At 35.1% G+C, this 15,726-nt stretch overlaps 1 protein-coding gene across 1 annotated transcript in view; it reads left to right on the top strand.

Moving 5' to 3' along the window:
• The first annotated feature begins 594 nt into the window (after positions 1–594).
• LOC125666777 (transmembrane channel-like protein 3) overlaps positions 595–15,726 on the top strand; it is a 29,039-nt gene continuing 13,907 nt past the window's right edge. The window contains exons 1-10 of the mRNA XM_048900062.2: positions 595–760; positions 1,870–2,057; positions 2,185–2,260; positions 3,631–3,703; positions 5,004–5,176; positions 10,281–10,417; positions 11,767–11,914; positions 12,027–12,124; positions 12,564–12,645; positions 13,475–13,561. Coding sequence (XP_048756019.2) covers positions 665–760; positions 1,870–2,057; positions 2,185–2,260; positions 3,631–3,703; positions 5,004–5,176; positions 10,281–10,417; positions 11,767–11,914; positions 12,027–12,124; positions 12,564–12,645; positions 13,475–13,561 — 1,158 coding nt within the window. The 5' untranslated portion in view covers positions 595–664. The remainder of the gene's footprint in view (positions 761–1,869; positions 2,058–2,184; positions 2,261–3,630; positions 3,704–5,003; positions 5,177–10,280; positions 10,418–11,766; positions 11,915–12,026; positions 12,125–12,563; positions 12,646–13,474; positions 13,562–15,726) is intronic.

Below are 15,726 nucleotides of genomic sequence, written 5' to 3'. Positions count from 1 at the left end.
CAGACAGTGCCCTAATGGAATTATAAAAAAAAGAAGTAGTAATAGCAAGGAAAATTAAATCTGGTGCACATTTTTCTATGGAGAGAGAGAGAGAGAAAGAGAGAGAGAGAGAGTGGAGAGAGATGACAGTTATTGCTCTCAGATAGAGATGGTCTTTAATACTTCCACGGGTATACATATATAATCATAAAGTCTAAAAATGCTAGGATCATCAGACTTGTAGTTCATGTTTGTGCCAAGTGTATTTTGAAAACATGATGACTTTACTCCTAAAGTTATAATTTACGAGACTGAACTCTCATCTATTATTTTAATAAGTACCCTCCAATACTAGAATGTGTGGAATGAAACCTGTAAGAACCGTTTCCATTTTTTTAAAAATCGGAGTAAGGTTTAAATATGAATTTTGATGTTAATTCTTTCTTAGATTTCTACTGCATTACTGATCAATAATATTGCACGGATGTATTCTTGTTACTGAGCAACCTCAGGTCAATTTTTAAAAAAAAAAATTTTGAATAGGTGATTTTAAAGTATATTTCATTTGTTTCCATTAGTCCATACTTGTATTTACACGCTGTTAAAGGACCACTTCAAAGTTTACACTCCGTCTGAGCGCAGTTAATGACGTGATAGAGTAAGACTGACCTAGAGAAAACAGAGAATGATGTATATGGGTTCATCTTCCAAAATCCATCCACTGGAAAATTCACCGTCTGTGGATATGATACAGGATAATCCATCTACAACAAGCTTCCGGGTACGTAAAAGGTAGTGTATATATATATATATATATATATATATATATATATGTATATATGTATATATATAGATAGATAGATAGATAGATAGATATATATATACATATACATACATACATACATATATATATATATATTTATATCCAAAATTGAAATAGAGTCTCAGTAATCGGATACTAATATTTAAAAAGAATTTCTGTGTTTTCTTTTCATATTTTTAAAATATATATATTTTTTCAGTACCTAGTTGTGATTATTTAGTGCTTTATATATATATATATATATATATATATATATATATCCAACGATGACTAAGTACACATGATCCACATTTAATTAATTACACTTAGCACTTTCGCCGTGTAGTTCAGCTCTTCAGAGTGTAACAAGCTTTGCAAAAATATACACTTGTATAAATATATTTACACACGCTAACTGCGGTTCATAAATGAGATTGATTTTCTTATAAATAAATACATACATTCCTGTACTATATTTATCAAGTAACCTGTATTGATATGCATATGGTTTATTCATGGGGGTCATATGCCTATCATTACAATTTGTAAAAACATCAATGAAAAAAATCATTGAAAAATAATATAAATTTATATATCTACCTCAGTGAACTTGACGTTCATTAATACAGTGTACATGTATATAGGATCTCCCATAGTTTATGATTTATATTCAACGAGTTGTGTGTTTTCTATCCCCGAGCCTTGGTGAGGGGATAGAAAACACAGAACGAGTTGGACATAAATCATATTAAACCACAAATCATTGGAGATTCTTTTTATCACATGTTAACCCCTTTATTCATGTACATTACTGTGTTCAAGATTGGGAATTTTGCTTCCTGACATTTTGTAAATAAACTACGTGAAATCAAAGTTTGTTTGTGACGTCACAAACGGGGTAGGAAAACGGAGTGTAATATTTAAGATTTGTGTACTAACCACATACACTGTACATGTAAATACATAGTCATATGTTTAAAAAAGTTATTTAAGTTGAGACGATTTGATTTTTAAAAATACATAGATAGTTATATGTTCAGTGCATTCATGTTTTAATTTAATTATTTGTGTGTGTGTGTGTGTTACAGGGCACAGGGAGGCGGAGATCATCGATGGCCCAATTGATTTCTAACACACTGCACATGGGCAAACCAACAAAACCCTCCGCTACGTCGTTACTAGGAGATCGAGGGAATTTAGATAAACGCCAGTCACCAGAGACCGACAGCATGGAAGACATGGACCTTAAAGGAATTCTGCATTCCGGAGAAAAAACGTAAAACATTACTTTCTGTTCATTAATGAAATATTTCAGAGAGAGAGAGAGAGAGAGAGAGAGAGAGAGAGAGAGAGAGAGAGACTATAATAGATGAGATATAACAGGTCACTTAGAATTGTTTTAGGCACGACCCACTTCAAAGAAACCATAACATAAGGGCCAACTTGGGATTCTTTAAACTCCTCCTCCATGACTTCAAGGTAAGAAATTTAAAACAGGCCTAGGAACGGCAGTCGGGGGGGGGGGGGGGGGGGTATATAATGTACTTAATCAATAAATCGATATAGTTGTAGATAGGGGGAAACACTCTATCTATATTATTTGATTTATTGTAGGATTAAACATACTTCTGAAGAATTTATCGATGTGTAAACTCTGGACATTTTACTCACAAACTGAATTAAAGTGCGAAGCATTGTATTGTCAATTTTAAAACAATGAATAGTTTCCCCGCACTATGTTATTTGTTTTCAGGCGCGTATGTATACTTAGCGTATTTGGATTTATTGATGTGTAAATTCTCGTTTAGATTTATTTTTGTCCAATCAAAACAATTGTAATAGATACCATTGGAATTATGTATGTTTACTGATTAAAATTCAGACGTTTTACGTTCTACTACAGTTGATAATGATTGCATCATCAGGGGCGGATCCAGGAATTGTGGTTACGGGGGGCGCCACTTTATGGGGCAGGGGGTCTGGGGGCCTCCTGGGTTTTATAGGACTTGAAATATGTCTCCTATTTAGTCATTTGTTCTATTTTGTATCATTTTTAATAAGGTGAAATTAATAAAATGACGCAAATTTTCAGGGTTTTTGGAAAAAATTAAGTTCTCGCAATAAAGTAATTCAAGAAATCAAAAGGTTTTGCCAATTATTTCTCCGAGAGTGGAAGAAATTATTGCTTCTTTTATCGTTTAGTACATTTTTCTGGACAAGACACCACGGTTTACCTCAAATTTGAAAATTTTAGGGGGGGGGGGGCGCAGCGCTGCCCCCCCCCCCCTTTAGATCCGCCACTGATCATAACAAAACCCACACCACAGTGTATATCTTAAATCAAATTGCTTGCTGTTGCTATTGTTGTTAATATTTTTTTATGTTAAACAAGAAATATAAAAACGTTGTTCATTATCAGATTTTGATAGTCGATTTTTTTTTATTGTTTGATGATCCATGGGGATCTGGGTTAAAATAGGTCCTCAGTACCCCTTGCTTGTCGTAAAAGGTGACTAAATGGGGCGGTCCTTCGGATGAAACCATAAGACCGAGGTCCCGTGTCACAGCTGGTGTGTCACAATAAAGATTCCTCCCTGCTCAAAGGCCGTAAGCGCCGAGCATAGGCTTAAATTTTGCAGCCCTTCACCGGCGATGGTGACGTCTCCATATGAGTGAAATATTCTCGAGAGGGACGTTAAACAATATTCTATTAATCAATATTGTGTGATGACCTATATGAAAGGATAATATACACACCGTTGCACGAATCTGTTAACAATAAAGAGAATATTGAGTATTTTCGATTCTTTTGCTTTGATTCCCATGACGTAAAAATGGATTCGTTTTAGATTTGGAGGAGACGCTGGAATAACAAGCACATAGAAAATCCATTTTTTCGAAAGGAGATCAAGGAGATTGAAAGTATGACCCATGTGATTGTTGATTTTAACATAACAATAAGGGGGGGGGGGGGAAATCATTCAAAGTTTCTCATTACCATACAATTAACGAATCACACCTTTTAGCTCACCTGAGTCGAAGTCTCAAGTGAATTTTCTGATCACAACTTTCCGTTGTCTGTCGTAGGCGTTGTCGTCGTAAACTTTTCACATTTTCATCTTCTTCTCCAGAACCATTAAACAAATTTCAACCAAATTTGGCACAAATCATCCTTGGGTAGATGGGATTAAATTTTGCTCCAAAGAGGGGCAATGCCTTTCTCCAAGGGGAGATAAAAGCGAACAGCGAAAATACACTGACAAATTTCAAAAGTATTTTTCTCCAGAACCAGCGGGTTAATTTCAATTAAACTTGGTACAAATCATCCTTGGATAAAGGGAATTCAAATTTGTACAAATGAAGGGCCATATCGCCTTCAAATGGTTGATAATCATAGTCCCCCGGGAAAAAGGTGAGGCCACAATAGGGAAAAAGTTTTACATGCGAAAAAATAGGAACAAATCTTTAAAAGCCTTTTCAAGAATCACCGGTCGAGAGAAATCAAATTTTTTTTACATGGCAGTTTTTTGACATAGTGCAGATTCAAGTTTGTTAAAATCATGGCCCCCGGGGTTGGATGAGGCCACAATAGGGGGTCAAAGTTTTGCATGCGAATAAATAGGGAAAATCTTTAAATATGGGCCAAGATGACCCAGGTGATCAATGTTGCACATGGGCCTCTTGTTTAATGAATAGATATTGATCCGAAAGATATCATCCATATAGTTATTATAGGATTAAACATTCTTTTTGAAGAATTTATCGATGTGTAAACTCTGGACATTTTACTCACAAACTGAATAAAAGTGCAAAGCACTTTTATGTTAAGTTTGTGAGTAAAATGTCCGGAGTTTACACATCGATAAATTCTTCAAAAAGAATGTTTAATTCTTATAATTCCAATACATTCACTTTGTTAACAATTGCAAAACTTTGAATAGTTTCCTCGCACTATGTTATTTGTTTTCAGGCGTGTATGAATACTTCGCATTTTCGGATTTATTGATGTATAAACTCTTGTTCAGCTTTATTTTTGTCCAATCAAAACAATTGTAATAAATAACATTGGAATTATTATATTATATATAAATCAGAGTTGATATGTACATTGGTGAATTAGATTTTAATAAATCAAAATGCATTCCGCTTTATCACTTTAGGATGAGACTGCTTTAACTTAATATGACTCTTGGTATATATTATGATTCTATAAACTTGGCAGGTAATTTTGGTTCCAGTATCGGCGCCCTGTTCGTTTTTACCAGATGGGTTCTGCTGACGAATCTGGTTCTCTCCTTTTTCTGGCTTAGTATGGTTGTGGTTCCCATGGCGATATCATTCCCTTACAACAACGTAACCCAGGGCTTTGCTCTAGGAAACTTAATAGACGGCCAGGTAAAATCAAACATCAACATTACAAGCCAGGTAATATCATATCAACATTACAAGTCAGGTAATATCACATCAACATTACAAGCCAGGTAATATCATATCAACATTACAAGCCAGGTAACATCAAAATCAACATTACAGCCAGGTAACAGCAAACATCAACATTACAAGCCAGGTAATATTATATCAACATTACAAGCCAGGTAATATCATATCAACATTACAAGTCAGGTAATATCACATCAACATTACAAGTCAGGTAATATCACATCAACATTACAAGCCAGGTAATATCACATCAACATTACAAGTCAGGTAATATCACATCAACATTGCAAGCCAGGTAGTATCACATCAACATTACAAGCCTGGTAATATCACATCAACATTACAAGTCAGGCAATATCAAACATTACAAGCCAGGTTATATCACATCAACATTACAAGCCAGGTAATATCACATCAACATTACAAGCCAGGCAATATCAAACATTACAAGCCAGGTTATATCACATCAACATTACAAGCCAGGTAATATTACATCAACATTACAGCCTGGTAATATCAAATCAACATTACAAGCCAGGTAATATCAAAAATCAACATTAGAAGCCAGGTAATATCACATCAATATTACAAGCCTGGTAATATCAAACATCAACATTACAAGCCTGGTAATACATGTATCACATCAACATTACAGCCTGGTAATATCATATCAACATTATAAGCCAGGTACATGTAATATCAAATCAACATTACAAGCCAGTAAATATCACATCAACATTACAAGCCAGATAATATCAGATCAACATTACAAGCAAGGTAATATCAAACATCAACATTACAAGCCAGGTAATATCAAACATCAATATTACAAGCCAGGTAATATCACATCAACATTACAAGCCATGCAATATCACACATCATCATTACAATCCAGGTAATATTAAACATGAACATTACAAGCCAGATAATATCACACATCAACATTACAAGCCAGGTCATATCACATCAACATTACAAGCCAGGTAATATCAAACATCAACATTACAAGCCAGGTAATATTAAACATGAACATTACAAGCCATGCAATATCACACATCAATATTACAAGCCAGGTAATATCACATCAACATTACAAGCCAGGTAATATCAAACATCAATATTACAAGCCAGGTAATATCACATCAACATTACAAGCCAGGTAATATCACATCAATATTACAAGCCAGGTAATATTAAACACCAACATTACAAGCCAGGTAATATTAAACATCAACATTACAAGCCAGGTTATATCACACAACAACATTACAAGCCTGGTTATATCACATCAACATTACAAGCCAGGTAATATCACATCAATATTACAAGCCAGGTAATATCAAATATCAATATTACAAGCCAGGTAATATCACATCAACATTAGAAGCCATGCAATATCACACATCAATATTACAAGCCAGGTAATATCAAACATCAACATTACAAACCAGGTAAGATCACATCAATATTACAAGCCAGGTAATATCAAATATCAATATTACAAGCCAGGTAATATCACATCAACATTACAAGCCAGGTAATATCACATCAATATTACAAGCCAGGTAATATTAAACACCAACATTACAAGCCAGGTAATATTAAACATCAACATTACAAGCCAGGTAATATAAAATATCAACATTACAAGCCAGGTAATATCACACAACAACATTACAAGCCTGGTTATATCACATCAACATTACAAGCCAGGTACGTGTAATATCACATCAACATTACAAGCCATGTAATATTACATCAACATTACAAGCCAGGTAATATTACATCAACATTACAAGCCAGGTAATATCAAACATCAACATTACAAGACAGGTAATATTACACATCAACATTACAAGCCTGGTAATATCACATCAACATTACAAGCCAGGTTATATCACATCAACATTACAAGCCAGGTAATATCAAATATCAACATTACAAACCAGGTACATGTAATATCACATCAACATTACAAGCCAGGTAATATCACATCAACATTATATGCCAGTAAATATCACATCAACATTAGAAGTCAGGTAATATCAAACATAAACATTACAAGCCAGGTACATGTAATATCACATCAACATTACAAGGCAGTAAATATCACATCAACATTACAAGCCAGGTAATATCACATCAACATTACAAGCCAGGTAATATCACATCAACATTACAAGCCAGGTAATATCACATCAACGTTACAAGCCAGGTAATATCACATCAACATTACAAACCAGGTAATATTAAACATCAACATTACAAGCCAGGTAATATCACATCAACATTACAAGCCAGGTAATATCACATCAACATTACAAGTCAGGTAATATCAAACATCAACATTACAAGCCAGGTAATATCACATCAATATTACAAGCCAGGTAATATCAAATATCAATATTACAAGCCAGGTAATATCACATCAACATTACAAGCCAGGTAATATCACATCAATATTACAAGCCAGGTAATATTAAACACCAACATTACAAGCCAGGTAATATTAAACATCAATATTACAAGCCAGGTAATATCACACATCAACATTGCAAGCCAGGTAATATCACACCAACATTACAAGCCAGGTACGTGTAATATCACATCAACATTACAAGCCCTGCAATATTACATCAACATTACAAGCCATGTAATATTACATCAACATTACAAGCCAGGTAATATCAAACATCAACATTACAAGACAGGTAATATCACACATCAACATTACAAGCCTGGTAATATCACATCAACATTACAAGCCAGGTAATATCAAATATCAACATTACAAACCAGGTACATGTAATATCACATCAACATTACAAGCCAGGTAATATCACATCAACATTACATGCCAGTAGATATCACATCAACATTAGAAACCAGGTAATATCAAACATAAACATTACAAGCCAGGTACATGTAATATCACATCAACATTAGAAGTCAGGTAATATCAAACATAAACATTACAAGCCAGGTACATGTAATATCACATCAACATTACAAGCCAGTAAATATCACATCAACATTACAAGCCAGGTAATATCACATCAACATTACAAGCCAGGTAATATCACATCAACATTACAAGCCAGGTAATATCAAACATAAACATTACAAGCCAGGTAATTTCACATCAACATTACAAGCCAGGTAATTTCACATCAACATTACAAGCCAGGTAATATTAAACATCAACATTACAGGCCAGGTAATATCACATTAACATTACAAGCCAGGTAATATCACATCAACATTACAAGCCTGGTAATATCACATCAACATTACAAGTCAGGTAATATTAAACATCAACATTACAAGCCAGGTTATATCACATCAACATTACAAGCCAGGTAATATCAAACATTACAAGTATAAGCGAGTTCGAGCCCCGCTCGTGCCATGGTCGTGTCAAACCTAAGACGTTAACATAGGTAGTGATTGCTTCTTCGCCAAACGCTAGGCATTTAGAAGTGAGAATCGCGGACGTTTTGGACATGACCTTAAAACCGGAGGTCCCGTGTCGCGGCAGGCGTTGGCACGATAAAAAACCCTCACTGTTACGGCCCTGAGCGCTAAGCATAGGTCTACATTTGTGGTACTTCACCAACAGCTGGTTACGTCTCAGTCTGAGTGAACAATATTCTCGACGGGACGTAAAGCAATCAAACAATCGAATGAATTCAACACTGAAATAAAATTTGCATACTCCAGCTGCGCGGTGTTTACTTCCGTTACAGTGAGGATCAGGGTTAGGGTTCTTTCCTTGTTCTGCAGCGACGCGAGACCTCGGTTTCTATAAGGTGTCTTCAAAAGACCAGCGACTCTCATTTCTTCATCATTCACAACAGTGATTGTTGATTTTATATGGGTTTACGCCGTATTGGCAATGATTCCCCGTGGGGATCCGGGTTGGAATAGGTCCTCAATACCCCTTGCTTGTTGTAAGAGGCGACTAAATTGGGCGGTCCTTTGGTTGAGACTGTAAAAACCGAGGCTCCGTGTCACAACAGATGTGGCACGATAAAGATCCCTCATTGTTCTAAGGCCGTAAGCGCCGAACAAAGGCCTCAATTTTACAACCATTCACCGGCATTGGTGACGTCTCCATATAAGTGAAATATTCTCAAGCGGGACGTTAAACAATATACAATCAATCAATCACACAAATGATGTTTTGTTTTAATTGGTTAAAAATTAGTCACTACCTAAGTATTACGTCCTAGCTTTGATGCGGTCAAGGCTCGAACCCAAAACGAATTCTGAATCACTGAGCAACTGCGGCCATCAAGATAGGAAATACAACTCAGCGAATTCTGAAATCACTGAGCAACCGCGGCCATCCAGAGATGAAATACAAGTCAGCGAATTCTGAAATCACTGAGCAACCGCGGCCATCCAGATATGAAATACAAGTCAGCGAATTCTGAAATCACTGAGCAACCGCGGCCATCCAGAGATGAAATACAAGTCAGCGAATTCTGAAATCACTGAGCAACCGCGACCATCCAGATATGAAATAAAACGAAACAGCATAACTTTATTACTGACAAAACATGCAAAGAATTGTTGCAAATGGATTGATCTTGTAAAGTTCAATGTATACATTAGCAACTATCAAGAATTTCAGAAGCTTAGCTGGGTAACATCATAGTCTATTTTTAAAAGGTGAATATCTTAAGTGGAGAATTTGACATGTACATTGTAAATCATCTACATGCAATAATGATCTATTGAATATTTGCATTACAATCTACCAATGTTTACTTCACATGAAATGAATAGAGAAGAATTTGCTAAAATTGACACTTTCAGTATCCTGTAACATTATTATATTGAATTTCATAGGTTACTGTTTTCTATGTGCTTAATATATCTTTTTAGTCTTAAATTTCTTTGATTTAACTATACTATTGTGAAAGAAAATGTGAACATACAAACTCCAGATGACCCCGAGTTCACAAACAGTGCCATATGCACGTGATCACACTTCTCATATGATACGAGACTTGTAATTTTGCAGAAAACGTAAATACACTGTCTTTTTTTTTAGGGATTGTTGGGGGAGGTGTGGATGTTTTACGGAGGATACCAGACCAGGACCCTAGGAGGCTATTATTACCTCCCGCTGGCCTACCTATTTCTTATCATCCTTACTTACTACGGGACGCTCTTTGTTATCCTCAAAAGGTACTACATCGATGTGTAAAGAACAACAAGGGGACAACCTAAACAGGTGCTGTACAATGTACGTCTGGGCAATGTAAGTCTGTACACTTAATTTGGGCGCATCTACTCAGAGTGGGGTATCACAATCGACATCTACTGTGACATGGAGATGTCACGTGAGTTGACCAATTTTTAGCGCTTAGGGCTGTGACAGTGAGGGTTCTTTAACGTGCTAAAGCCTGCCGCGACACGGGACCTCCGTTTTTAAAGTCATACCCGAAAGACCTGCGATTCTTACTTCTAAATACCGATTGTCTAACGAAGGAACAATCAATTTATATATTTACGTCTTAGGTTTGACGCAGCTTTGCCTCGAGCGGGGCTCGAACTCGTGGCCTCCCATTTACGAAGCGAACGCTCTACAACTGATATGCAGCAACCAGTTATATTGGTACTCAGTGTGGAGGCAGTATTGTACATGTATTTGTAGACAGTAACAACCCGAGTAACTGACACTAGTTTAACTAGATGTAGAATGTCCTTCTTGTTGGATAAAACAGTTGACAATTTCACTGTCCCTGTTAATTATGCTTTATCAGTGTTTATAACTAATACTAATGCGCTTCATGAAGTATGCCGACGTGAAGTGTCGCAATTCATACCCTATCTAGATAAAATTAATATCTTAAATATAGACATCATATATGGCAGACGCCTGCCAAAAATTATGACGGGTTTGTAACGAAATCTGAATTATAAACTGAGGTTACTATAGCATACACGTAATATATTCATTTAAAAAAATATCCCAATGGCCTCGGTATGATGTTCACCTTTGTCCTCTACATGTACTATAACACAAAATATTCTGTGTTTGTTTTTGTATGTTGTTTTATACAACATTTGAAAATTGTCCACTCATAGAGAGACGTCACCAGCTGCAGGTGAAGTGTCGCAAATGTTGACCTATGCTTGGCTCTCAAGTCTGTAACAATGAGAATTCTTAATGGAACCATACACTTCGTGACAAGGGATCTCTGTTCTTAAAGTTTTATCCGAAATACCCCTAACTTTCGCTTCTTCTGTCGGGCACTTGGTAAAGGTACAATTATTAACTATGCTGAACGTATTGTATTTGACGAGGCGCAGGGTTCGAGACTCTGACGTTAACTTAGGTAGCTGCAACGTAATGTGACTTTGCATCATCATGGTCCAAAGTAGAATATTGGTATTGGTAGTTTTGTTTAGTCAATAACTATAGAAAATGTATATATTTACCACCTTTTTAAAAATGTTAGACATACATAAATTGCAACAGAAAATTTATATTGGTTTTGAAGTGAGCGCCCCAACCACTAATTGTTATTTAGTATAGGGGAAGCTGGATCTTCACAGACCACCACGTCTGCTGAAAGTCGATTCAAATTCTCTCTAATGCTGTTGTCGTCCTGGGATTATTCTGTGACGTCACCAGAAGCCAGTCTTAATCTGTCAAAGAGCATAATTAGTATGCTTAAGGTAGGTTGGTAGATAGCATTACAAGATATTGTGTCACCATTATCGATGTCGCCGGCTCTTTCAATTGGTTTCCTTCTTACAACACTACACACGAGGAATTGTGGTTTTATAGGATCATATCTATGAAGTCAAAGCAAAAGAGGCTGCGGACCAATCTACAAACAGACGTCAGATTATTGCTCTCAGAATCCTGGCTTGGTTCATCACAATGTAAGCTCTCAGAATCCTAGCTTGGTTCATCACAATGTAAGCTCTCAGAATCCTAGCTTGGTTCATCACAATGTAAGGCTCAGGATTCAAGTTTTTGTTGATATCACAATGTAAGGTCTTAGAAATCAAGTTTTTGTTGACATCACAATGTAAGATCTTAGAAATAAAGTTTTTGATCATCATAATGTAAGCTCCCAGAATTCAAGTTTGTAAGCTCTCAGAATTCAAGTTTTTGTTCATCACAATGTAAGCTCTCAGAGTTCAAGTTTTTATTGACATCACAATGTAAGATTTCAGAGAATTCAAGTTTTTGTTGACATCATAATGTAAGCTCTGAGAATCTTATATTGGTTCATCACAGTGTAATCTTTCAAATTGTTGGCTTGTCTGATGACAAATTGTTACAAGTAGCTCTCATAATTCATTTTCAATATTTTAGACTGATCATTGGCGGTGCTTGCTCCACGATTGTCTTCCTTGTCGTATATGTTCACATCACCGACCAAACCGTAGATTCCAAAGTAAGTGAAGCAATGAAGCGTAACGTTACAGATCCGTAAGTTTAGTTTATTAAAACCTTGAGAAACATCTCATTGGTATAGTACAGTTACATAATTATCAAGTAACGATATACTAGCGAGTATAATCATGTGAAAAGAATCATGTGACCAAATATGGAGGATGGACAAATATAGTATCTTTATAAGTTTCTTAGGCTCAGTGCCTATATCAAAAACTTTGCTAAATTACATAATGCTTTTTTGTTTCTTATTGAAAAAAAGTTGCACAAGTTTGATGGTAGTTTGATGGTAGAGTAAAATAGCATCGTTTGATGAATGTTTTTCGTAAATTGGAATATCAGGGACATGGCAGAACAAAATGGTATTCGTCTTCAGTCTCTTTAAAATCACATAAAGAAGTTCCAAAAAAGAAAATCCTTATTGAAGCCCCACCCCAACCCCCCCACCCCCCCCCCCCCCACCCCACCCCAAATTTCTCCTGAAGTCAAATGCAGTAATCTAGGAAATGATGATATTCTACTCTTCCTAATTTCAGTTTTATGACCGTCTATTAAAGAGTGTATACCTATTTCAACTATGTGTTGTTTTCATTTTCTATACGATTGCAGTAGATATGTAACTTTAAATTGAAATAACTGTGTAACCAGATTTAGCGTAAATATATATACATACGAATGTACACTGTACGTATGTATGTACTATGTATTTTATATAATGCACACAACTTTTACATTCTGTGATACTTGATATGTTAAAAGTACAATTTACATCTAAAAGACCTCGGACGACTCAATAGTATCGAACTATCAATTCAAATTTGTCTTTGCAGGATTCAAATGCTGACTTTATAAAGGTATATGGGACTACCGTCGCATTCAGTCTCATCAACCTCCTGGTCCCACCTATCATTACTCAGGTAAGAGTGGCTGGTTATGCTATAAGCTTGTTGTTTTCATTAATCTTCTCGTCCCACCATTCATTACACAAGTAAAAGTGGCCAGATCTGATGCAAGCTTATTGTTTTTATTAATATAGATTCAGATTCTTTATTTCCTTAAGCTATACAGCTCATCGGTCATAAATACAAAATATTTACAAATATATACAAATAAGACAGTAGAGGGTGAGTAGAGATACAGATACAATTTTGAGGATATAAAATCAATGCATTTCAACATACATATAACAATACACGTGAATAATATGTCGTAGCAAGTACAGCATTTCATAAATTACATGAAGATCGTAACTTTATAGCCTGTTGTAGGAACTTTCCAAAATTATTGAGTTCTTTTGTATTATTTACACTAAGAAGCTTTCATTACTAATTTGAAGACCCTTGTTTTCTTGTAATAATTTTTGTTGTTGATATATTTAATTCTTAAACCGTTATAAAAAGGACATTCTAAAATAATGAAATTCGTCTTCTAACTCATTTAGGTTACAGAATGTACAAATACTATTACTTCTTGAAATGCTTTTATGCCTGCCCTTCTCAATGTTCAAAGAGTGTGAAGACGTCCAAAATTTTGTTATATATTTCTTTCCATTGGGATGAATTGGTTTTTTAAGATACAATTGTAAACAAAAATTATCAATAAGGTGTTGATATAAAAAACATTTTTGTGAATTTAAAAACGACGAAAAAATATTTTGCTTATATATATCTAACAATTTTTGTTCAATTACCTTGTATGTATTCTGGCCTCTTTCTGATCCAATAGATATGTTTATCATAAATCTGACAATTCTTGTTTTATACTTATAACCCAACTGTCGTTATTTAAAATCTTATAATCAAAACATTCTTTTAAAATAAAGAGAAAAAATATTAATTAATTGTAATTCTATACTAGCACAATTTCCACGTATAAAACTTATTTCAAAAGCATTTACATATAAAGCAAAAAGTATGGGTGATAACACTTCACCTTGCATAAGCCCAGTTTCGTTATTGAAATATTCACTCAAAAATCCATCGAATTTAACACATGACTTAACATTACTGTAAAGCGACTTAATGACTTGGAGAAATTTTCCCCGTATACCAACATTACATAGTTTGGACCATAGTTTGGACCTATTCACAGAATCTAAAGCCTTCTGGAAATCTACAAAGCAACAATATAAACGCTTTTTATTTTCTAAAGTTTTGTTAATTAATGATTGTAAAATAAACATGGCGCCAACTGTAGAACATCCGGATCTAAAACCAAACTGCGCATCTGTTAATATATTGTTCTCTTTCTCCCATTCCAAAATTCTGTTATTTAAAACATCAGTAAACAATTTTCCAAAGCAACTGACGATAGAAATGCCTCTGTAATTATTGACATCATTAATATCACCTTTTTATATAAAGGAACAATACAACTTTTTGTCCATACTTAAGGATATAAATCGGACTCTAAGATTTTATTAAACAGCTTGTATAATATAGGCATCAAAATATCTTTACAAATAATAAAAACTTCGCAATCGCAAAGATTACGCGTTGTATGATGTTTGAAAGTTTGTAAATGGAAATCTAGATTTTGATGTATGATAGTTATTTCGGATTTGAAACATTTCGGTTGAGCATCACTGAAGAGACATTATTTGTCGAAATGCGCATCTGGTGCATCAAAATTGGTACCGTATAAGTTTTACATTATGACCCCTGGGTCGAGGCCTCTGCTGGTGGACTGTTAGTCCCCGAGGGTCTCTACAGCCCAGTAGCTAAGTACTTCGTTACTAGCTTGAAAATACGGATGTATATTTAATTGCTGTTATAAAATTTAGAAATTCATTTCAAAATTAAGGATTATCTCCCTCATTCATAGCTCTTATCCTTGGACGAATTTGGCTCCACTTGTTTGGCACGCTGTTTTTGGCTATATTTAGCTCTAAAACTTCATAGTTATTTCGGATTTCAAACATTACGGTTGAGCATCAATGAAGAGACATTATTTGTCGAAATGCGCATCTGGTGCATCAAAATTGGTACCGTATAAGTTTTACATTATGACCCCTGGGTCGAGGCCTCTGCTGGTGGACTGTTAGTCCCCGAGGGTCTCTACAGCCCAGTAGCTAAGTACTTCG

Source organism: Ostrea edulis, chromosome 10 (genome assembly GCF_947568905.1).
Source record: "Ostrea edulis chromosome 10, xbOstEdul1.1, whole genome shotgun sequence".
NCBI classification, from domain to species: Eukaryota; Metazoa; Mollusca; class Bivalvia; order Ostreida; family Ostreidae; genus Ostrea; species Ostrea edulis.
Note: the sequence above shows the minus strand (reverse complement) of the source record. Positions and strands in the feature narration are given on the sequence as shown.